The 25,391-nt window shown below is 46.9% G+C and overlaps 1 protein-coding gene across 1 annotated transcript in view; it reads left to right on the forward strand.

The window, feature by feature from the left end:
• LOC100517735 (chondroitin sulfate N-acetylgalactosaminyltransferase 1) overlaps positions 1 to 19,005 on the forward strand; it is a 45,853-nt gene extending 26,848 nt beyond the window's left edge. Inside the window, exons 2-3 of the mRNA XM_021077676.1 lie at positions 4,326 to 4,542; positions 18,884 to 19,005. Of these exons, the coding sequence (XP_020933335.1) occupies positions 4,326 to 4,542; positions 18,884 to 18,989 (323 nt within the window). The 3' untranslated portion in view covers positions 18,990 to 19,005. The remainder of the gene's footprint in view (positions 1 to 4,325; positions 4,543 to 18,883) is intronic.

Below are 25,391 nucleotides of genomic sequence, written 5' to 3' on the forward strand. Positions count from 1 at the left end.
TTTGTTAACCACTGAGCCATGACAGGAACTTCTAGAATATGAATTCTTAAAGCACAGTGATTTTTATCATGCCCATCTTTATATCTCTAATGGAGAACACAAGCCATGCTAAATGATAGCCATAAGGAAAATCAATAAGGATAAAAGTCACCATGTCGTGGGACTGTGATTCCTGAGTGGCTGACGGGGCACCTGGTGAGGAGCCCAGCCCACTGCTGTGCTGGGATCATTACAGTCCTTCACTTCCCACTTATTGTCAGATACCTGGTCGCCTTCACGGGGTTGATCTGTAGTTTTATGGGGAAAAATGGCTCTGAAAAGAAAGTTGACTGCCAGTATTAGTGATGAACTAAGAGAGCCCTAAGTAAGTGAGGTTCTTAGAAATTCCTGATAAAGAACCAAGTGTCGAATGTGTTGGCATGGATTATGGCATGAACGGGTGCAATAAGTAGAAACAAAAAAGGTGATTCATGAATTGTTTCAGCAAGAACATCAGTCAGTGCAGCCTTTCTTATCAAAAGAGAAACGTAAGTGAAAGTTAACAGTGATGAACTTGAGTCAGGACGTGCCCAGAAGTGGCCATGAGCTGATGCACTGTGTTGGAGGACAAACAGGGGGGATGCAGGGGTTTCTCTGTAGGGTGGCAGAGGAGGAAAAGCTATAAAGTGGTTACTGTCCCATAAAGGGGAGAATTATTTACATGGTAGTTTTTGAGCACTTAGGGATTCTCAAAGTCTTAGGAGCTCTGGCTCGCTCTCTCTCTTTTTTGTTTTTGTTTTTTAGGGCTGCACCTGCAGCATATGGAAGTTCCCGGGCTAGGGGTCTGATTGGAGCTGTAGCTGCCAGCCTACGCCACAGCCACAGCAACTTGGGATCCAAGCCGAGTTTGTGACCTACACCACTGCTCACAGCAACACCGGATCCCCAACCTATTGAGCAAGGCCAGAGATCCAACCAGCATCCTCATGGATCCTAGTTGGGTTTGTGAACTGCTGCCACGAAGGGAACTCCCAGGAGCTCTCTTTGGCAAATGTCAAATGTCTGCTGCTTTCCCTAAGCTGACAGATGGCTCTGTAATGTCTCATTGTCCCATACAGTCCCAGGAGTGAGATGTTTCGTCTAAGCAGAATTTTCTAGATAACCGAAGTACTGCAGTAGTAAAAACAAAAAATTGTTATGGCTAAAATCTTTCTCAGGTGTATCCCAGTTTCTCTTCTTGACCAGACTAAGGAGAATATGGTCTCACAGTGATGTCTTCAGAGGCGGTTTACATGGGTAGTTTTCTTCTTTATATTAAATGATCCCAGATGTTTAAAAAATATATATATGTTCTGGAGTTCCCGTTGTGGCTCAGTGGTAATGGACCCAACTAGTATGCATAAGGATGCGGGTTTGATCCCTGGCCTCGCTTAGTGGATTAAGGATTTGGCGTTGCTATGGCTGTAGTATAGGTTGGCAACTGCAGCTCCAATTCTACCCCTAGCCTGGGAAATTCCATATGCCGCCCTAAAAAAGACAAAAAAAAAAAAAAAAAAAAAAAAAAAAAAAAGGAGAAGAAGAAGGAAGGAAGACAGAGAAAAGAAAGAAAGAAAAACTTCTTCTGCCTCCTCTCCTGCTGTCAGGAGGTGACCTGTCACTATTACCATCAGTATTTCTGCCTGTTACACATTTTCTGAGCTAGAGGGGAAAGTGAGAGTAGGGTCTCATGGCAGGAGGGTTTGAGATGGACTGGGCCCTGGTGGCATTAGCCTGGATGCTCTGGCTCCTGGTGGCCCAGGGCAGGGGTAGGGTGGAAGGTGGGGGGACTGGGGGGCTCCTGTCTACCTGGCCGCTTGGGCTGCCTTCCATGGTAGCTGTTCTCACGTGGTTGTAGGAATCAGTATGAATAAGAACTATTACACACGCAGGTTCTTTATAAAGTGATGCCCGCCTCTTGAGACAAGTGTTTGGGTATTTCTGCCTGTATCTTCAAAGCTGTGGATTTAGATTTGGAAAAGTGAATGATGCTGATCCTGGTGCTGAGGGAGAAAACGGCTCTGTTTTGGGAAACAATCCCAGCCCCTTGCATATCGTTACCTTTGTGTGTGTGAAGCCTTTGCATCTGGGGTGCCCCATGGAGTAGGCGTGCCTGTGGGCCCCAGGGCACAGGAGCCTGTCCTGCAGAGATGCTGTTACCGAGCTCCAGTCATTCCTGAATCAGCCCTGCTTCATCTGGGCCCCGGGGGCGGGTGGCTTCCCAGCTGCTCTGGTCAGTGGCAGAGTGGAAGAGCCTGTGTCCTCATTGTGGACCAGAGGCCTGAAAGCATGAACAGACTTTACAGGGAACCAGCGCATGTTTTCAAAGACATCCTTTGGGCTTCCTAAGAAGTGCCCTCCCTTTCTCCCATGGGGATGCTGAATTCTGTTCCACTGTGAGCTCAGTGCTGTTCCACAGACCTCTCAGCCTTCCTGCCCTGGAGCAGTGACCCCACACCTGAGGAGGCTCCAGGAGAAAAGGCAGGTCCTTAAGTCCTTACCCCACCCCTCCTAGCTGTGCATGTGATCCCCAGGTGGCATGTGGGAAGTGAAACCACCTGGAAGATTCAAGCCCCAGACTCCTCTCTACGGCAGAGGCTGCAAACCGGCTGTGGGATCAATGGCCCCTGCAAGGCAAAGAACATAAGTTTGTGCGCCACACCTGTGGTTCCCACGAAGGAAGGGAAGCGGGATAGCAAGGAAGAAAAGAGAAAGGCTGTGAGAGGCCTGGACACCAGGCCAGCCCCCCCACAGGTCACTTCCCCGGACCCACCTTCGAAGCTGAGTATCCAGGCCTGGAGGTGTGTCCTGGCTGATGTGGGGACCAGAGGAAGAAAGGGATGAGGAAGAGAAAACCTGGCAAATCGAAGAGAAAAGAGGAGGAAGCTTCTCTGGTGATTCATTGAATTTCATGGGTTATTTTCCTGACTGTAGTGAAATACTCATGAGCCCAGTGACACTGGTAGGCCATGGACCTTGAGCAGCTGGGGACAGTTTGCTCATGAGATGGGGAAATTGTCTGCTGGGGGCCTGGGAGGCTCATCCATGCTGAGACGCCTGGGTCCTGTGGTCAACCCAGCAGGTGAGACGGTGGAGTCTCTGTGACAGTGACATTCAGGAGTGGCTGTCTCCCCAGGTAGTCTGGCTCTGCAGCACTGGCTGGGCTGCTTTCCTGGGGTGGGAAGGATGAGGGGAAGGTAAACAAGATGCTTGCTGGCCGCCGGGCTGGTCCTTCAGGTCTTGTCTGCTTTAGTGCTTCCAGAAGCTTCTGGAAGGCCACATTCCTGGTGTGACCAGCCCTAGCCGCTCCCAGGAGCCCTGAGTAGGTCAGTATGGTCATTCTTCTGAAATGGCTATCATTTCTAAGAGCTCATTTTAACACACGAATTACATAAATGCAGTAATTAAAATATGTGATCATGCTGCAGAAAATGTGGATAAATAACAGAAAAGAGGGAGTTCCCATTGTGGCTCAATGCATTAATAAGGACCTGACTTGATCTCCATGAGGACTTGGGTTTGATCCTTGGCCTCGCTCAATGGGTTAAGGATCTGGCGTTGCTGCAAGCTGTAGTGTAGGTCTTAGATTTGGCTCAGGTCCAGTGTTGCTGTGGCTGTGGGGTACACTGGCAGCTGCAGTTCTGATTGGACCCTTAGCCCAGGATCTTCCATATGCCACAAATGTGGCCCTAAAAAAAAAAGAAAAGAAAAGAAAAAACGCATAACCCCACTCCACATAATTTTGGCACATTGCTTTAGCAGTCCATTTCTTAATGCTTCTGAATAGTATAAATTCAATTTCATATCCACCATTACAAGCTTTCTCCCATTTTTCTGAAGTCTTCATAGCTGTGGTATTTATTTATTTATTTATGTTGGGGGCCGCACCCTTGGCATATGGAAGTTCCCAGGCTAGAGGTTGAATCAGACCTGTAGTCACCAGCCTACACCACAGCCACAGCAGTGTGGAATCTGAGCCTCATCTTCGACCTACACCACAGCTCATGGCAACGCCAGATCCTTAACCCACTGAGTGAGGCCAGGGATAGAACCTGTGTCCTCATAGATATTAGTCGGATTCCTTTCCACTGAGCCACGACGGGAATGCCTGTGATTTTTAAATTGATGGTATGTTCATTTCTTCTGTGATATAAGTGGAAGCATTTTGAGTTTTCTAATGATTATTAGATGTAGCAATTTAATCTTAATTTTTTTAAAAAAGCATTTTGTGCAGTTCTTGGCTATTTAAAAAAACACTCAGCAGCCAAGTCAATTTTTAGAACCATCTTTCCCTCTGTTTCTCCCGACAGGGATCTACCGCACAGAAAGGGATAAAGGCACTTTGTACGAGCTCACGTTCAGAGGGGACCACAAGCACCAGTTCAGACGCCTCGTCTTGTTCCGACCGTTTGGCCCCATCATGAAAGTGAAGAAAGAGGAGCTGAACATGGGCAGCACGCTGGTCAATATTATCGTGCCCCTGGCCAGGAGGGTGGACAAGTTCCGGCAGTTCATGCAGAATTTCAGGTGGGTCTGTTTGCACATGTGTGTGTGGAATGCTGATAACATGCCTGTCACCTCCGTTTTCCCTTCTTGGTGCAAAGGACCCTTTCTCTTCCTGGTCACCTCTGTTTTCTTCCTATAAAGTTTATCATTTGTATTTGCCTTTCCCTGAAGCAACTGGACAACTGTCAGAGAAGCAGATTTACCTTCAGAAGGGACAGAAGGACTGTGAGGTTTTTTTTTTTTTCTCATTTTTTAAAGTTTTATCGAAGCCTAGTTGATTTACAATATTGTGATAATTTCTGATGTACAACAAAGCAATTCAGTTATCTATATATACATATATGCATATGTATATATCCATTCTTTTTCATATATATATATCTCCATTCTTTCCCATATCAATGGGTACCTACTATTTAGCACAGGGAAACTCCACTCAATATTCTATGATAACCTATTTGGCTTTTTTGTGTGTGTGTGTCTTTTTAGGGCCGCATCTGCGGCATATAGTGTTCCCAGGCTAGGGGTTGAATCAGAGCTATAGCTGCTGGCCTACACCACAGCTCGCAGCAACGCCAGATCCTTAACCCACTGAGCAAGGCCAGGGATCGAAGCCACAACTTCATGGTTCCTATTTGGATTCGTTAACCACTGAACCACGATGGGAACTCCCTATGATAACCCATTTGGGGAGGACTGGGTTTTCACCAGGACCTGCAGCGTCATGCCTGCTGGGTTCGGTTCTGACCAGACCCAGGGCTCAGGCTGGGGGACATCAGGGCCCTCCAGGCCTCTGGAAGGCTGGCGCCCACGTGGCTGTAGCCCATGTGCTTGGCTGTAGCCCAGCTTCTTTTGCTGTCCTGCTGTAGCAGTGGCTGGAATGTGTGGAGTCAGAGTTTCCTTTTTATTTTCAGCTGTATCTCAGAAATTACATTTAGAATTATGCCAGGAAATTTCCCAACACTCACTTTTGTAGCTGCTCAGAAAGACTCAGTGGGGTTTATTTTCAGATGCGATGTGTGGTTCTCACACACACGTCTTCAAGCTCTTGACTGTGCAGTGTCAGATCTCACGGCTCACAGCTGGTGTTCACGCAGCTTGAGGTCAATCAGCAGGCTTATCTTATAGAGAGAAAGCCATATGTGTCTAATTATAAATCCTGGAACAGCAAACCTATTTTTAATCTTTCATCATTAAGTTCGTGGGGTTTTTGTTTTTCTTTTTTGGCCACCTTGGGCACATAGAGTTCCCAGGGCAGGGATTAAATCCGAGCCACAGTTGCAACGTACGTCTCAGCTGTGGCAACGCCAGATTCTTTAACCCACTGTGCTGGGCTGTGGATCAAACCTGCGTCCTGGCGCTGCAGAGACCCCACTGATCCCATTCTGCCACATCGGGAACTCCAAGTTCACATTTACACCTGAAGGGTAAAACCCTTTTCCACTCCCTGGCCAGGTTCCAGGGATGGCGTATATGAAGCTACGTCCTGGTTTATCTGGGTCCCTTTCTGTCTTGTAACCTCCGTCTGAGTGTGTCCTTCAGGCAAGGTGACAGCTCCTCCCAGGATGGCCCCTTCCTCAGGACTATCCCACTCCAGCTTCCGAAAGCTCCTCCACTGGCACAGCAAGGCCCAGAAAGTGGAGCGGCTCTGCAGCCACCTGGGGGGCGGGGAATCGCCCTCATCCCTCTGTTCTCCCTTCACCCTGTCATTAAGCTTTGCGACTAGGTCCTGAGTAAAACGTCTCCAATTTAAAAAAACAAACAAAACCCTTTTCTATTTAAATTTTAAGGTCAAAACCCAAGAGTTTTGGGGTCTTCTGGTCTGATCTTATCTTAGTTCTGAATCCTGAACCCCTGACGTGTTCTCTGTGCAGATTGTGTGTGTGCGAGTGTGAGTCTGTATGTATCTGTGCAGTGTGTGTGTCTGTATGTGAATCTGTGTCTGTGCAGTGTGTGTCTGTGTGTGTGTCTGTGCAGTGTGTGTCTGTGAGTCTGTATGTGTCTGTGCAGTGTTTATCTGTGCAGTGTGTGCGTGTACCAGGTAACTACCCGCTTCCCAGGCAGGCTGCAGCTCTGGGTAGAAAGCTCTCCTGTTTGAAGCTGAAGTCTGCTTCTCTGTAAGTGCCACCCAGTGGGTCTAGTTCTGGCCTCTGAGGAAACAACACCTTTTGTCTTCCTCTTGGGAAGCTGGGCCCTCTGCTGTGACACCCTGCAGAACTGGCTGGGGTGACGCCCTCATCTGCTCCTAGTTTCCCAGGAGAACCCCTCCCCCTAGGCTCCTCTCAGCTCCCCCTGGGAACATGTGCCCCTCTCTGCCTTCCCTGTGGACGGCCGAATGTGCCATCTGATGAAGTGTCACATGCCAAAGGAGACTGACTGGTGGTGGCCCCAGGCTTGAGGTCAAACCATTACTCCCAGCAGCCGGATGGCCGGATCCCAGGACCAGTTCACTGGAAGTTCCTTTGGCCACGAAGCTGCCTGGAGCCTCCAAGTTGGGGTGCTGGGACTGGCGTTGGCTCAAAGGCCTGTCCCTGTGGGCTGGGCTTGTGGAGGTGGTGCCGGCCTCAGAGGCTTTCTGCTCAGAGCTGGGCCGAGGCCTCCTGGCAAGACCCCTGTAGCCCAGAGGGGCAGGGCTCTTGGGGTACACGTGACTGGTTATTGCCTTAGTGTCACGAGGATTGCAAATAATCTACAACAGGAGTAAAACTCGGAGGGAAATATTGGTGTAAAAAGGAAAGCTCAGAAGTTCTCATCGTGGCACAGTGGTTGACGAATCCGACTAGGAACCATGGGGTTTCGGGTTCGATCCCTACACTTGCTCAGTGGGTTAAGGATCCGACGTTGCCATGACCTGTGGTGTAGGTTGCAGATGTGGCTCGGATCCCATGTTGCTGTGGCTCTGGCATGAGCCAGTGGCTACAGCTCCGATTAGATCCCTGGCCTGGGAACCTCCATATGCCATGAAAGCAGCCCTAGAAAAGGCAAAAAGACCAAAAAAAAAAAAAAAAAGGGAAGCTCATAGCTTACAAATCTGCAAGATTGAGACTGAAATGGAATGTAATTCTAGTTCATGTTTTAAAAACATCGTGTCTCAGGAAGTTCCTATTGTGGATCAGCTGTAATGACCCTGACGAATGTCCATGAGGATAGGGGTTCAGTCCCTGGCCTTGCTCAGTGAGGTGTTGCTGTGAGCTGCAGTGTAGGTTGCAGATGCGACTTGGATCTGGCATTGCTGTGGCTGTGGTGTAGGCCGTCAGCAACAGCTCTGAGTTGACCCCTAGCCTGGGAACTTCCATATGCCACACTTGTGGCCCTAAAATATATATATATACATATATATATAAACATTGTGTCTCATGTTCAGATGCCCATTGCTGTGCGTGGTCAGGAGAGGGTAGGCAGGAGACCTGTTCCTGGGACAGGGTATTTGGAATGTGTACCAGACTCTCTACCAGATAGAGAGAGAAGGAGTTCGAGATATAGAACATGCCTTCACAGTGAGAAGAATCCGGTCATACAGCATAGAAGCTGCAGACCTAGAGGCCAGGACATCGGAACAGCAGGAAGGCTTTCCAGAGGGAGGCTGCTCCATGGCCCAGGAGCTTCTGAGCCTGTTGAGTTCTCTGAAAAGATGAGATGAGAGAGGGTATCTCATTCCCAGTCAGAACTAGGTAAAAGGGACATTTCAAATCTGCCAGCAGAGTGGATTATTCAGTGCATGGCTTTAGGACAACTAACCAAACACAGCAAAAAAAAAAAAAAAAAAAAAAAAAAAAAAATTAATTCTGGCTTCACACCAAACCCTGAAGCAAACTATGGTCAGTGAAATATTTAAACGCAAAGAAAATGACCATAGGAGTATTGGGAGAAAATATAAGTGCCGTTTATTAAAAATGTAATGGTGTTTTTGTGAAGTCCCTTCAGTCCCAAGAGTGGAAGCTGTTAACGGTGGCTGGCGCTGGCAGTGGAACTAGGAGTGGCTTTTATTTCCTTCTTTTGGATTCTAGTTTATAAATTTTTAGATTGTTTTGTAATTTTTTATATAGTTTCTGTTTTGTTTGAAAATTAAATGAAGGAGTTCCTGTCGTGGCTTAGTGGTAACAAACCCAACTAGTATCCATGAGAATGCAAGTTCCATCCATGGCCCCACTCAGTGGCTTAAGGATCCGGCGTTGCTGCAAGCTGCGGTGTAGGTCACAAACATGGCTTGGATTCCACATTGCTGTGGGGTAGGCCAGGAGCTGCAGCTTCAATTCAACCCCCAGCCTGGGTAATTCCGTATGCCGTGGGTGCGGCCCTAAAAAGTAAAACAAATAAAAAAAATCAAATCAAATCAAAATTAAATGAAAGGTTTGTTTGCTTTTGTAATTTAAACATGACTTTTAAGTTTGTGATATATGGCTATTACAAGATGTTTAGTTAGAACACAGCCAGGGATAAGTTATTTAAAAAGTCACTTTTGGGGAGTTCATTTGGCTCGCTGGTAACAAACCTGACTAGTCTTCATGAGGATGTGGGTTTGATCCCTAGCCTTGCTCTCAGTGGGTTAAGTATCTGGCATTGCCATGAGCTGTGGTGTGGGTCACAGATGTGGCTAAGATCCTGCGTTGCTGTGGCTGCAGTGTAGGCTGACAGCTGCAGCTCTGATTTGACTTCTAGCTGAAATTTCTGTATGCTGCATGTGTGGCCCTAAAAAACAAAATAAATAAATAAATAAAATTTCAGTTTGGGCCCTGCTTCTGTAAATTAGCCATTTTAAGGTTAAATGAACATTCTAGGCGCCTTTCTTTGCATTTATACAGATAGAAGAATAACTTGATAGCTAGGAATAATTTAATACAGCATGAGGTATGCTAGTATGTTCTATTTTTAATTAAAGGATTAAATCTTACCTTTCTTAAATTTACAAAAGAGAATCTGAAGTGTAACCGAAGAAACTACTGATATTTAAGAAAACGTTTCTTTGTTAGAAAAGATATTAGTTCCAGAGTTCCCATAGTGGCTCAGCGGATACGAATCCGACTAGTAACCATAAGGTTGTGGGTTCTATCCCTGGCCTCATTCAGTGGGTTAAGGATCCAGCGTTGCTGTGAGCTGTAGTGTAGGTTGCAGATGCGGCTCGGATCTGACGTTGCTTTGGCTGTGGCATAGGCTGGTGGCTACAGCTCTGATTGGACCCCTAGCCTGGGAACCTCCATATGCCGCAGCTGCGGCCCTAAAAAGAAAAAAAAAAAAAAAATATATATATATATATATATATATATATATATATATATATATTCCTAAGAGATCCTGCTTAAGTTAAAAAAAAAGTGATTTTGCAAAATAGAACAGATTGGAATCATTATGCATTCTTACTCTGTATTTTTAGACTGGAATGATTGAAAAAGTACAGTACGAGAAGAGAGTAACACAGTTACACTTTTCCACTCTCCTGGCTCCTAGCTCCCAGGTTCCCAACTATCTATTATTTTTACCTCGTCTGGGTTTGCAGCCCCTGCAGTCTTCCTTGGAACCACAGCTCCTGTGTAAGGGATTTGATTTAGCACGTCCCTCAGTCATCTTCCCACAGTAGCTTCTTCATCCCTGAGGTTTTGGGTTATCTGAACTCCATGGCCAAGACGTTTTTTTCAGGAAGGGTCATTAAGTGCTTGAGAAAAGAATGTCTGTTTATAGCATTGTCACAGTTTAAGGTTAACTTGGCTGGGCTTAAAAACTCTTGGGGGAGTTCCCATTGTGGCACGGCGGAAAGAAATCTGACTAATAATATCCATGAGGATTTGGGTTTGATCCCTGGCCCTGCTTAGTGGGTTAAGGATCCGGCGTTGCTGTGAGCTGTGGCATAGGTCTCAGGTGCAGCTTGGATCCGGCATTGCTGTAGCTGTCGTGTAGGCTGGCACCTGTAGCTCTGATTCCACCCCTAGCCTGGGAACTTCCACATACAATGGGTGTGGCCATAAAAAGCAGAAACAGGAGTTCCCGTCGTGGCACAGCAGAAAGTAATCTGACTAGGAACCATGAGGTTGCGGGTTCAATCCCTGGTCTCCATCAAGGTTAAGGATCCGGCATTGCCGTGAGCTGTGGTGTAGGATGCAGACGCGGCTCAGATCCCGAGTTGCTGTGGCTCTGGTGTAGGTACAGCTCCAATTGGACCCCTAGCCTGGGAATCACCATATGCCATGGGTATGGCTCTGAAAGGACAAAAGACAAAAAAAAAAAAAAAAAAAAAAAAAAAAAAAAAGAAGAAGAAGAAGAAGAAGGCAGAAACAAAAAACAAACAAAAAAAACCTTTTGAGACCTTGTAGACAGACGTGCTTCTGCATCTGAGGATACTTGGAGAACACTGGGACAGATTTGTTTTGTCTCTCCTGGAAATGGCTATAGAATATGCCTTCCTTTCTCGTGGGTGAACCCCCATCACTTAATCAGGGTCGTCTCATCTCAGAGTCTGCTGTCCTCCCTCCAGTAATTCAGTTTCCTTGTCTGCTTATGGATTCTTTCATTTCAGGGAACTTTTTTGGTGTTTTAATTTTGAGCCCCTTCTTCCGCTTTGTTGTTGATGTCTCTGCTTCACGGACCCAACTGGGGATTTTGTAGGTTTTCTCATTTATTAGCTTCTTTCTAATTTTTAACACCTTAGACTTTTATCTGCTTCCATGTAAGCCTTTCCTTCATGTGAGTAATTTGATTTTCTGATAATATCTATTGTGTACCTTGCTGTGTCTAATTTCTTACTTCTGTTTCGGTTATCACTTTATTTTCTGCACAGAATGTGCTTGTTAATTTTACTCTGTTGTTTTTATCATTTCCTCTTTGAAATTTTTTTTATTGAATTCACATTTTTATTAAGAAAGTGGAAAACATTTGTAAGATGTTTTCTTCTGTTAGAGTTATGTTTTCTTTTGGACCAAGTTTTTCATTTGCATTTTGAACACTGTTGCTTCCTGAATTCCCTCTGCTGCTGTCCCCGAGATGAGATTGCTCTGCTGTTTCCCTTCGTCCTTCCTGTGCGTGATGGGCACAGGGTCGGCTTGCTGCTGCTCTGACGTCGTTGGGGTGGGTGTCCCTTGGCTGGCCCCTATCCCAGCTGAGGACTGTTTGTGTTGCTCTCCCAGCTGTATTTTGGGGATGATATTTGGGCTCACTTTGTTCGTGGTCTGGAAGAGCGGATGGAGGAGGAGATGGCTCAGCCAGCCTCTGTGCCACCTTCCTTGGAGGTTTCCAATGCCTGCGGCCCTTCCAGGGCCTGGGCTGGGTGGCAGGGAATATCAGCTTCACTATTCCTGGTTGGGGGTGTGCTCTTCGGCTCTTGGAATGGCCTCTGTTAAGGGCTGGGGCTAGAGCATCAGAGTCGGCACCTTTTATTTCCTCTCACTGGTTGGCTTCAGCTCCTTCCTCTCCCACAGGGAAAAATGGGGACAAAAATGAGGTTTTTGGTCCTGTGTTTGCTGGATGGGCGGGGAGAGTCTGGCCACCATCTCCCCTTGTCCAGTCCCTCTTCCTGCTCTCACGAAGGATCTTGCTTCAGTGTGGTGTCTTAACTCCCTTGGTTCTACCATATTCAATTTCCGACATAAATTACAATGGTCCTTCTTTCCTTTTGCACCTTCCCTGTGATGCGGAGGGACCAGGTATCCGCAACAACTGTCCCTGCGCTAAGACCCACCACGGCCTTCTGTCAACCAGCCTCTCTCCTCCTGCGGTACCACCAGCCCTTCTGCAGCTGCAGCTGGAGCCACATGAGAAAAGCAGAATCTTGCATTTCTTTCCCTGGCCTTCTCTTTCTGATGTTTATGGCAGATCATATTTCTTTCATTGGTCATTAATTGGGGGCAAGGTTTTGCCACTTTCCATATTGGTACATGGTTTGCGATGATCACCGCTTGAGATTAACTAATTGCTTTATTTATTTTATTTTTTTAGGGCCACAGGTATGGCATATGGAAATTCCCAGGCTAGGGGTCGAATCAGAGCTGCAGCTGCCAGCCTACACCACAGCTCATGAGAACGCCGGATCCTTAACACACTGATCAGATCCAGGGATCAAACCCACATCCTCATGGATACCAGTTGGATCCTCTGAGCCACAACAGGAACTCTGAAATTAGTTTATCTAAAACACCATCTTCCCAGTGCATCTCCTTTAAAATATAAACAACCCATTGTTCTGACACTGTTTGGCTGAGAAATTTTTACAAGTTACTTCATTTATCTGGGCTTCAGTATCTTCTGTAAAATCAAAGTACTGGTCCAGGTGGGTCCGTTTCAGCTCTGACACAGGTTATTATAGAGAGTTTTAGGGTATCCCCCTACGCCCCATTTCAGCATCAGTTTGCTAAGTGGTCAGCTAGAAAAAAACCCAAATGGCTTAGAGTTGTAGCAAATACACCTTCTGGGACAGAAGAAATGTGTGTAGAGCCTGGAATGTCCCAGAGACAGCCAGGCCTGGTCACAAGACAGAAAGAGCCCTGGAGCTGGCCAGTCTGAGAATCACTCATTTTGGGGGGATGGCCTGGCACCAGGTATTGTCTGCAAGGAACAGAGATCAAGTTTTCCTTCTCCAGAACTGTGCATGGCCTGGGGTGGGCCCTCATGACAAAATGAATTCCTAGGCACATGAAGTACATGAACTAGGTATTTATCATCATTACTCTTTTATTCTTATCATTATTATAATCATCTTAACCAAAAATTATTTGTGCTTGAAAAAGTATATAGATTTCCTAAAACCATGTTTATAAAAGTCAGTGGACAAGGACTCGGTAACAGTGTGGAATCATGGGGGTTAGCTATACCTCAGAGCTAGGGCTAAGGGAAACAGTGCATCCTGGTAGAAACACAGGTTCTGAACTCCATCAGACGAGGGGGAGAGGGGAAAACAAAGGCTAGTTTCCCTTGGCTTCAGTGGTTAATCAAAAGGAAGCTGCTCTTTGTTGGGTGAGATAAGCTTTTCTTAGCACTAAACCCTCAGGGCCTTTATTAGAGGCCATGAACAAGAAATGGCTGACGTTCCTGGATTTGCAAGAAGTTATGAGGCTAAAGTGCAGTACTTCCCCTCCCTGAGTAGGAATCATGCCCCTGACGTATCCCAAGGGAGATATACAGACTGCTCTGGTCAGGTGCTGTGCGGCTGCTGCAGGGCCTGTGTGCTCTGAGGCTCCACTGTTGCTATGGTGATAAGATGCCCTTTACTCCAGCAGCCCTTTGCTCCCTTGCTGTCCTGTGGGTCCGGTCCATGGAGGAACCGCTTCGGCTCCAAGTGTTCTTTCCCCTCCCTTGAATGCCCCACCTCCCTCCACTGCCAAGACTCCTTCACATGTGGCCAGGAATCGGGTTGCGGGGTGGTGTGCTCTGGAGAACTTGCTTCAGATTCACTTCCCTTGGCCCAGTAGTGTGTTGGTTGAAACCTGCCTCTCATCCTCCTTATTTTTCTTTTTTTTAATCACCTCATTCTACTTTTGAAACTGTTCTTGAATTTTGGCTGCTCAGTTTCCCCGGGCGTCTGGTTTATCAGTTTTAAGCTCATCCGTTGTTTCATTGTAGAGTTTGTTTGCAGTCACAGGAGGAACCTCACAATAACAAAGCTATAGACAGTCTTTGTCTCTGAGCCTCTCCAGAAAAAGAGGATTTTTATGGCAGTGATTTTGTGTGTGTGTGGTTTTTAAAGATCTTTCCCAATTCATTCCAAGTTGGCTTGATTTTTATTTTGACTCCTACCAGCTGGACTGAGAACCCCTTTCCACGTTACTGTGAGTCTCCTCAGACTCTTGCTGGTTATTTTTGTTTAATGTTCTTCCACTTTCCTTTCTCTGACTCGTCACTCATCCCTCCCAAAGCATTTATGACAGTTAAAGGTGGCGTCAGGGGCATCTTTGACTTGAGTTTTCCTTTTCTTTTTAAATTGGTCTTTTTAGGGTTGCACCCCCAGCATATGGAGGTTCTCAGGCTAGGGGTTGAATTGGAGCTGCAGCTGCCGGCCTACACCACAGCCACAGCAACGTGGGATCTGAGCTTCGTCTGCAGCCTACACCGAAGCTCACAGCAATGCGGGATTCTTAACCCACTGAGGGAGGCGGGATCAAATCTGCATCCTCATGGATACTGTTTGGGTTCGTTACCACTGAGCCATGATGGGAACTCAGAGTTATTTTTTAAAGCCTGATTTTGATGGGCCCCTGTCACTATGTGTTCCCTCCTGGGGGAAGGACCTGGTGCTGACCTCCCGTCTTTTTGTGCCTGAGCAGATTTCTTCCTGGTGTCCTCGCCAACCACAGAGAGTGGGGCCTGATGGCCAGTTACATCATATTTTACTTGCATGGGGCATAAATCAGACCTAAATAGCTCCTAGCTGGTATAGCTGAGTAGAAAATGGACAGAGAAAAGCACTGAGATGTGATTTCCTTACATCTGCACCTCCTCAGCAGGGCAAGCCCTTTCTTCCTTCCTCCCCACCTGAGAGGCATCTGCTTCCCTGTTCAGGCTCAGCTTAGATGCTGCCTTGACTTTGACACTTTCCCCATCACCCATCAGAGGTCAGCCTCGTCTCTGCCACACTCCCCTGGCTCCTTAGACCCGTTACAGCCATATTTCCATCCTTCTTTGTCCTGTGCCCTTCAGCTGCCCATTCTGTCCAGTACCCTGTCAAGTTTCTGACTCGAGAAGGGTGACTAGTTGTCTGGTTTGCTTTGAGGAGTTTCCTGGATGTGCACTTTCTGTGCTGAAACCTGGAGAATCCCAGGCAAACCTGGATGGTCCCCCTACAGGTCCAGACAGGATTATTCTTCTAAAATTTTAGGAGAGTAATGTATTGCACAACAAAGAGACTCAATACATATGTGTCATTGAACCCATGTTTCCTCAGGCCACTTAGGCTGGGGTATTAGAACAGGTCCCCGAGCTGTAAGAAAGTTTTCCTGTTCTGTTACCTACTGTGGCAGATGCCCAGCCTCCTATGTTCTCTGGTCTCTGCCAGGCTCCATGGGGAAGTCTCACCTGAGGTCGGATAGAGTTCAGCCTCCGCTGACTGCCAAGGTCAGCTCTGTGGTGCAGACCCGCTGCATTGTTGACCTCACGGATGCTGCGGGGGCTGTGGTCCTGCCGTGTCCAGGCTGGCAGCATCCCGTGAGGTCATCAATTCCCTGGAGCCCTGGCTGGAGCTCCTGACATCGCCCTTGCAATTCAGTTTTCTGTGAATAAAGCCTTTCCATTTTCCTTAGCCCCGTCCCTCCCTAAGCCCACCTGTGAGTCTGTAGGAGCCACTGGGGAACAGAACAGACACCAGGGGAGTAGGACAGCAGGACAGACCCCCAGGGAGCAGGACAGATCCCAAGGATATGTTGTCACAAACACATGTCCCTTTAATGACTCACATGTTAATGAACCTGATTCTTCTTGAAGACAGTGGTCCCAAACTGGGGGGCAGTTTTGCAGCCTCTGCCCTGGGACATGCAGTGAGGCCTGGAGGCATGGAGTTGTCACAGCTGGGGTGGGGTTGGGAGTCCTGCCAGCATCCAATGGGTAGGGGCCAGGTTGCTGCCAGCCATCCTACAGCGCACAGGGCAGCCCATCTGGACTCACCTGGTCCAAAGTGCCAGCAGTGCTGATGGAGTTCCCATGTGGCTTAGCAGGTTATGAACCTGACTAGTATCCATGAAGATGTGGGTTTGATCCCTGGCCTTACTCAGAGGGTTAAGGATCCGGCGTTGCCGTGAGCTGTGGTGTAGGTCCCAAACATGGCTCAGATCCCGTGTTGCTGTGGCCGTGGTGTAGGCTGGCAGCTGTAGCTCCTATTCGACCCCTAGCCTGGGAAATTCCTTATGCTCCAGGTGCTGCCCCCAAAAGCAAAACAAACAGAGTGTCTATGGTGCTGAGGCTGAGAAACCCCAGCTCAGGACTGGTTCTCTGCACGAGGGTCCAGCGCCCCCTGCACACAGGCCTTGGGTCAGCCTGCCCCTCCACCACCAGATTGCCCAGCCCTGCCTGACCGTTCCCAGCAGGCACGCCAGTGGAACAGGCCTTCCCCACGTCCAGATCACATTTAAAGTTTTGTTGAGGTGTCCATCCCCCACCTGGCCACACCGACCCTCCAGCTTTGTGCTGGCGTCCTGGGTGGTGGTCCCAGGCACATGCCTGCCCTTTGTCTGGCCAGTGCTAGGCTGGTCCTGAGGGAACCTGGCCCCATGCCCGGATGGCTGGGCAGGTCATTGGAACCTGCTTTCTTACCTGTACATGGAGGTTGTGAGTGCTGATCAAGGGCGGCTTTCCCCGGTGCACTTGTACAGATAGTTACAGAATTCGGGGACCATGCTGTGCATTCAGCCTCTTGGGAAATAAAAACATAGGTGTCTAAGTGGCACGATACATGTTTTCTGACTGAAAATATATCTTAATTAGTCTCTGCATTCAATGTTACAATATCAGGAACTGTTGTTTAAAAAAAAAAAATTCCTAAAAAGCCAAGGTCTTGGGGAATTAGGACAGAATATTTAGGCTTCCATGCCGAGGTGGCAGAACTGTGGAGCTAAAGCAGAGGAGCTGGGTGAAAGGAGCTCCTCTGCCAGAGAAGGCTCCTGGGGAGTGGGGCTCATTCCAGACAGCACCACCTGCTGTTCCTGAGCTGTGAGGGCACCTCAGCTCCAGGGGCCCAGGCGGCAGGTGTGCGGGTACAGGTGATCGCTCCAGAACACTGGCATCTCCGTGCCCACAGCCGCCCACGTACGCTCTCTTTCTCACACACACATTTCCAGGGAGAACTGTTGGGAAAAATATGAAAGTTACAAGATCGTCAGACAGACGGTGACAATATTTTCTCCTATGGTGGGTGTTGACTGCAGTGTAGACAGTTTTAATCACTCACGCACAGTAGACAGAGAACTTCCAAGGGCAGAAATGTCCTACTCGGGGTTTGTTGTTGTTATTGTTGTTGTTGTCATTTTACAGCCACACCTGCACATGTGGAGGTTCCTGGGCCGGGGTGGAATCGGAGCTGCAGCTGCCAGCCTATGCCACAGCCATAGCAATGCCAGATCCGAGCCAAATCTCAACCTACATCACAGCTTGCAGCAATGCTGGCTCCTTAACCCATTGACTGAGGCCAGAGATCAAACCTTCATCCTAACAGAAACTATGTCAGGTTCTTAACCCACTGAACCACCAGGAAACTCCATGCACACTTTTAAAGATGTTTTTTCGGGCGCTTGGCCCATGTGTGTGCTTTTATTCTGCCTCCTTGAAGGGAGTTACAGCATCATCTGGTACCTTTGTGAAAGGGATCTTTATGTACAGAGAACGTTGTCCTGGGTAGCTGGTAGCTCAGTCTGGGAGTCTGGGCCTGAGGGAGAGTTTGGTTTGGAAGCAGGAACAGGATCCTGGGTCCCATTCCTGATTGGGGGTTAAAGGAAGTAGCCGCAGAGAGACAAAAGGAATAAAGTGAAGGGCATGCAAAATATCGCTGTATCACAAAATATCGGTGTACCAGTGGAATTGTTCCATCAACCTGCTTCCAGAAAACTCCTACTAAAATTACCCACACACAGTACATATCTGGTGTGTGCATAAATACATATTCACACACATATTTATGTATATGCACATCCATACACATTGCACGTGTATGACACATGCACACATGAAGTAAACCCTCAGCAGAGACTCTTAACGGCCTAGCCAGGTGTTACCTTGGCAAGAATAGGAAGGCAGGTTTAGGCTGGTCCAGAGCCAGAGGCCCAGTCCCACCAGGGGGTATGTGGGAGCCCAGAGCCTGGGCTGCCTCGTGCGGGGGACAGTCAGTCACAGTGAGGAGCAGTGCAGATACTGAGGGACTCAATCGAGTCTGCCTGGGCGGCGGAGTGGGGTGCAGGGGGGTGCGGGGGTACAGCAGCTGTGCTTCTGGCCTGTCAGCCCTTAGACAGCCATGATGCTGGGCCTCCCCAGAGTTTCTAGGGTCCTAAATGAATAAATACTTTTTACCTTTGCTTGTGCAGTCTCTGAGACTGTGCCGCACACACAAGAAAAGGTGTAGAATCCAATGGATTCCAGTCCCACCCTCGCTGGACCTCAGCTTTCTCATCTGCACAGTGGGCTCTGAGTCTTGTGTTCTTTGTAGATTTCTCACGGCAGAGGAGGCCGAGGACCCAGGGTGATCTAGGCCTGCATCTGAGTTTTCATTGATCGTGAGTCATGGTTTTCTTGGTAAGAGAAATCCAAGTACAAGTGATGACAGCGGCTAGACCAGCTCAACCCTTGTCTGCTCTCCTGGCCCACCCATCCCCGCAGGACTTCCGTGCCCTGCAGAGCAGGCGTTTGTTTGGGCTTCGTCTGTGGCTGTGAACACAAGCCCAGACCCCCATGTCTTGTTTTCCAGGGAGATGTGCATCCAGCAGGATGGGAGAGTTCATCTCACTGTTGTTTACTTTGGAAAAGAAGAAATGAATGAGGTCAAAGGAATACTCGAAAACACCTCCAGGTAAGTCCAACTGGGAGCCATGGTGTGGCATCCAGGTGGCTGAGCGCCACTTGTTCATCCCATGTTTTCTGTCCTTACCTCTATGGGTGACCTGGAGGGTGACAGGCTGGCTGTGGGATGGGGGTTCCGTGCCATCATTCCTGGGGCCGCCCACCTCACGCCCACCCTCGCTGTGTGGGCATCGACCTGGACACTGGGGACAGCTGTCTGGGCAGCTCTATGTGACGGGGTGTCCTCACTCCCCACTCAGCAGGTTTGGGGACTGCATGTTGCAGAGATGGATTGGCGGGAGCACAGCTGTGCAGGGGACCCCTTCTTGGCCCCTCTCATCAGGCCGAAAGTGATGTCTGGGCTTGGTCTTGTCCACTGAGCAAATGGTCTCACCTCCTGATTTCATTCATTCTGTTTGGAGGCCGGAAGTGACAACGGGGCGGGATCCTAGATGAACAGAAGCTGTTTAACCAACAATATTGGACTCAGGGTTGTGTAGTTATACCTCGTCCATCGTGGTAGAGGAATGTATTCAAAAGCAGCAGAGGTGAAATTTTTTCTACCAAAATCAATGATCAGGCATTTATTTAATGAGCATCTGTGGCATTTTCTACTAGCAAAGATGCTGGCCCGCTCCCTCTGGTTCACAGGGGTGGGTTGCAGCCTTCAGGTGGATGGTCAGGTGGGTGGTGTCTCTGTAAGTGCAGCTTGGAGGGCGGTCAAGGCATCCAGGGCAGAAGTTGTCTGAGTAAGTACATATGGTCCGAATATAAAACTGTTTTAAGTTTCTGGTAAATCTAATAGGATGATCATCAAAGGATAAGATGCCAAGATTGAGTGCACTTTTTGTATTTATTTTCAGGCTTTGTTACTAATTTTATATTACTGGGCACAAGATCAGAATGCTGATTTTTTTTTTTTTTTGACAAACCAATGGCTTATGGAAGTTCCCAGGTCAGGGGTTGAACCCCAGCCACGTCTTCGACCTATATCACATCTTTGGTGACACCAGATCCTTAATCCACTGCCCCACAGTGGAAACTCCCAGAATGCTGATTATTATTCAGACATATGAAGTGGGGCACTAGTCAAACTTTGTCCACTCTTGTTTTTGTAAATAAGGTTTTCCTGGCATGCAGGCATGCTCATCTGTTTCCATATTGTTAATGGCTGCTTTTGGGCTGCAGCCACAGAGTTGAGTAGGTGTGACAGAGTGGCATGTCTCACAAAGCTAAACTCTCTAGTGCCTGGTCCTTTACAGAGAGAGTCTTCTGACCTCTGTCCTAAAGCAGTAAGGAGTTAAGAGTTTAAAACTAGTAGCAGCTTAAAGCTCTGGCCCCTGTAGAAGGCAGATCAAAGAGAATAAAATAATTGAACATCCCAAATGTAAATGAAATAGAAATCTCTCAACTCCAGTGCATTGCAGCCCCCTTTCATCCTTTGCTAAGTTATTAGAATTCATGTCCTCTGCCCCATGGGTGGGTTCTTTAACATCTCTGGGAATAGCCATCCCTAGGTGTGGATCTTTTTCATGTTCCCCAGTGGTTCTGGCATGCAGCCAGGATTGAGAACACCTGGGAAAGTGTTGGTTCCCCACCCCCACCCCGCAGGGGGGCGCTACCTGACAGAGGCCTTGGTTGCCACCTGCTGCCTCCTTTTGAGGTATTTTTAAGCTGCAAACCGGGTGACTGTAAAACACAGAGCATTTGTGACGCCATGGGTTAAGGATCCAGCACTGTCACTGCAGCGGCTCGGGTTCCATCCCTGGCCCCGGAACTTGTACATGCTGCATGTGTGGCCAAAATAACAAATAAAGTACAGCTAGGACCTTGGTCCTATTGGGTCTGGCACCTTCTAAGCACCTCAAAAGACAATCAGACATGGGCTGACGGGGACATGCGCCTAGCTTGGCTGCGTCTGATGAATGAGGCGGGGAGGGGGGGCAGTTAAGATAGTGTGAAGGGGTGTTTGTGATTCATTAGAGGTGAAATTGATTTAGTGTGGGTTGTGTGCAGTTTTTTAAAAAAATTGGAATTGAATATGATAGAAGATTATCAGAATGCATCACAAGTAGTAACGATAAATATTGTTTCATGAAACTTTAATTTCAGTGTGTGTGTATCATGGTGTATAATATATTCATTTGTAAGGGTAAGTATGGGTTGTGGTCAAAATATTTAAAAGCCACTGCCATGCATAACAGTACAAACCAGTTCTCAATATCTGATTTTTATTCCACAGTTTTTCACATTGAGCTTTACTTAATCTCAGATTACAGCCTTGCTCAGTGGTTCCCAAATATAAATGTACTTTGAACAACCTGGAGTGTGGTATTCCTGTCATAGCGCAGCAGAAACAAATGCAACTAGGAACCATGAGGTTTCAGGTTCGATCCCTGGCCTCGATTAATGGGTTAAGGATCTGGCGTTGCCATGAGCTGTGGTGTAGGCTGGCAGCTGTAGCTCTGATTGGACCCCTAGCCTGGAAACCTCCATATGCTGAGGGTGCAGCCCTAAAAAGCAAACAAACAGAAAACCCGGGGTGCTTTTTAAAATGCAGATTCCTGGGATCCAGCCTCAGAAATTCTGAGTCATCAGGCCTGAGAGAAGCTTGGGAACCAACATGAGAATGAGTTCAACCTATGATGCTCTTGTGGGTGGTCCATGGCCCACGCTCTGAGGAATCTGCCCTAGGGGGCACATTTGTTTGGAGTTATGTATTAGGATTTTTTTTTCTGTCTTTTTATCTTTTCTAGGGCTGCTCCTGTGGCATATGGAGTTCCCAGGCTAGGGGTCTAATTGGAGCTGTAGCCATGGGTCTATACCAGAGCCACAGCAACTCGGGATCCAAGCCACGTCTGCAACCCACACCACAGCTCATGGCAACACGGGATCCTTAACCCACTGAGCAAGGCCAAGGATCGAACCCGCAACTTCATGGTTCCCAGTCGGACTCGCCAACCACTATGCCACGACAAGAACTCCTGTATTAGGAATTTTAAAAATCATACTGGTAGATGGATTTGCATGAGTTATCATTGACCACGTTGCATCTTCATCTTTGTCCAGTCGTGAAGACACAAAGGTATCTTCTAGAGGAATCACCTCGGAGGTTGAAGCACTAGAACTGTCCTGTCCTGTCCTGCAAGAGGGTATCTGTAAGAGGGTGTATCTGAATATACCCTGTAAGAGGGTTTCTTACAGGGTGTATACAGAGAGTGTGTATCTGTAAGAGGGTTTCATGTGTATGTTGTCAGGAGCCTTCCTCATTGCCATGGTGTTGTCTGTGGAGGGATTTGTACTCTCAGAAACATTTATTAGGACATCCCAGAAGAAAATCGGGGGGGGGGCGGTTGTCTGAAATTTGAGCAGAATTGTTGCTTTGCTTTAGTAGTTCATAAACAAGGATGTTTTAGATACAAGGATGTTTTAGATAAGAATCTCATCTACTAAAATTAAAACAGCTATCCAATGAATTCTTTCTAAGCAGATAAAGAGTCTTGGGCCCTGGGAAGCACCTCACAGATGAAGGCAGCATCTCAGGCCTGTGGCCTTCTCAGTGGGCATCTGCCAGATGTGCCTGTAGTTTTAGATATTGCTCTTGGAGATTCAAACATGCATATAGATTGTAGTATTGTGACAGTGTTAAATTTCCTGAGTGTGATTATTACATTGTTAGCATGTTATAACGGAGAGTGTCCTGGTTCTTGGGGAGTACTTACCTTTGAGAGTGAAGTTGCTGTGATGTCTGTAAGTTCAAATAGTTCAGAGGATGAATGGAAGGAAGGAAGGAAGGAAGAAATATGACAGAATGTTAACACTTGCTGAACCTAGGTGAGGGGTACATGGGTACTTAACTATTCTTACATTTTAAAGGTTTAAATTTTTCCAAATAAAAAATTGAGGGAAAATGTATTACGGAAAAATTAAATGATACTAAGTCCACACAGTGGAATATAATGCAACTATTAAAAGAAAAAAAGGATGGAGTTCCAATTGTGGCGCACTAGAGACAAATCTGACTAGGATCCATGAAGATGCAGGTTTGATCCCTGGCCTCGCTCAGTGGGTTAAGGAACCGGCTGTAAGCTGAGGTGTAGGTTGCAGACGCAAGCTTGGATCTGGCATTGCTTTGGCTGTGGAATAGGCCAGCAGCTACAGCTCCTATTCAACCCCTAGCCTGGGAACCTCCATATGCCGTGGGCACGGCCCTAAAAAAAAGAAAAAAAGAAAAAAAAAAAAAAGAAAGAAAAGTGATGTCAGTGAAAATGATGGAATAAAGACCTTGCAAATTCTCTTTCATAAAAGCAATGAGAAAATTAGTAAAAATTGTCAGAATCAACATTTTTTAAGAACTGTAGAAATTAAAGCTTACAGTAATCTGGAAAGTGTCTATCTAAATAACTGAATTTTGGTGTGAGTAGGGAGTTTTGTAGAGCATTAATTTGGCCAATTTCCACCTCCTCTTCAGCTCGTCAGTGGATTTTAAATCCAGCAGCCAGCAAGAATCACAGCCTGGCAGCCACCAGGAGCCAGGATGGGCTGAGCTCCTTGAGGATGTTATTTAAGAATGCCTCAGAGAATTGTCATTATTGGACCTGCCAGGGATTTCCCTGAAAGACCCCAGTCACAAGATTGTCCACCTGACTCAGAGCCCTCTCAATGGAAAGAGCCTTTTATCCATGGGTATTTGTCAAAAAAACAGTTATACGAAGTCTTAACTTTGTACTGTCTGAGGTAGTAGATAAGAGATGGGGCAAACAGTAGGACTAACCAAAAGCTCAGGAGGTGAATCTGAGGAGTGAGAATCTCCAAAAGGGCTTTGAAAGCTCCAGCGCATTCCTGGGGAATCAGTTTTGGGGCTGTGCTTATACTTAGGAAAGATTCAGGGCAGGTCCTTACTTTTCACCACTGACTGATCTTGAGGCTCAGCGCAGAAAGGAGTAAAGACTCAGTTAAGTTGTTACCTGCCTAATTGCACATTGATGGCTTGCCCCACCGTGATGCAGAGTCCCCTGCAAAGACTGGGAAGTCTTACTGGTTCCAGGCATTTAAGGAAGTTCCTGTCTAATCATTAGCCAACCACTGTGGTCACACACAAGAGTACACTCTACAGAATTAGTTCAGGAAAGTCATTAAACAAAACAACAGTAACAAACAGCAACATCAAAAAGCTGAGGAGAGAAGAGATTCTTATTTCCAGGGTGGCCACACTACATTATTTAAAAAATTATGAGGCATGCAAAGAAACAAGAAAGTATGGCTCATGCACCAGGAAAAAAATAAATCATTAGAATTGTTCCTGAGGAAGCCCAGGGTTGAACTTGCTAGACAATGACATTATATCAGCTGTATTAAATATGTTCGAAGAATGAAAATAAACCATGTTTAAAGGACTAAAGTATGAGAACTATGTCTCACCAAATAAAGAGAAGAACAGTTATAATAAAGAATCAAAAAGAAAGCCTAGAGTTGAAAAGTATAATATCTAAAATTAAAAAAAAAAATCGCTGGGGGATTCAACATCAGGTTTGAACAAACAGAAGAAAGAATCAATGAACTTTAAAATAGGTCAATTGATGTGATCCATTTTGACAAACAAACAAAAAAATGAAGTACTGAGCAAATCCCAGAGACCTGCAGGATACCATCAAGCATGCCAATGTTGGGATAATAGGAGTCCAAGAAGGATAGAGAGAGAAAGGGTCTGAAAAAATACCTGGAGAAATAATGGCCCCAAACTCTTTGGGATTTTTTTGTCTGTTTGTTTGTTTTGTCTTTTTGCCTTTTCTAGGGCTGCTCCTGCAGCATATGGAGGTTCCCAGGCTAGGGGTTTAATTGGAGCTGTAGCCACCGGCCTACACCAGAGCCACAGCAACTCAGGATCCAAGCCGCATCTGTGACCTACACCACAGCTCATGGCAACCCCAGATCCTTAACCCACTGAGCAAGGCCAGGGATTGAATGCGAAACCTCATGGTTCCTAGTCGGATTCGTTAACCACTGTGCCACAACGGGAACTCCCCAAACTCTTTGTATTTGATGAAAAAATATTAACCTACACACCCAACAAGCTCAAAAACTCCAAACAAGAAAACTCAAAGAAATGCACACTAGACATATCATAATCAAATGATGAAAGACAAAGAAAGAAAGAATCTTGTAAGAGTGTTTACTGAGTTCAGGCTTGTACTGCTTGCCACAGACAGGCCATTAAGTCAAGAGATGAGTTGTTGGGGCAAGGCATATCCAGCAGACTGAGAAGATGGTGGACTCGTGCCCAAAGAACCATCTTACCTAAGTTAGAATTCAGATTTTATAATAAAAGGTGAGGGGTGGTGGGTTTTCACACTTCTTGAATATGGATTCTTGTTCTTGCAGCTTCACATAGTCATGTCACCATGTCCTGTAACCTC

Source organism: Sus scrofa, chromosome 17, assembly GCF_000003025.6.
Source record: "Sus scrofa isolate TJ Tabasco breed Duroc chromosome 17, Sscrofa11.1, whole genome shotgun sequence".
Classification (NCBI taxonomy): domain Eukaryota; kingdom Metazoa; phylum Chordata; class Mammalia; order Artiodactyla; family Suidae; genus Sus; species Sus scrofa.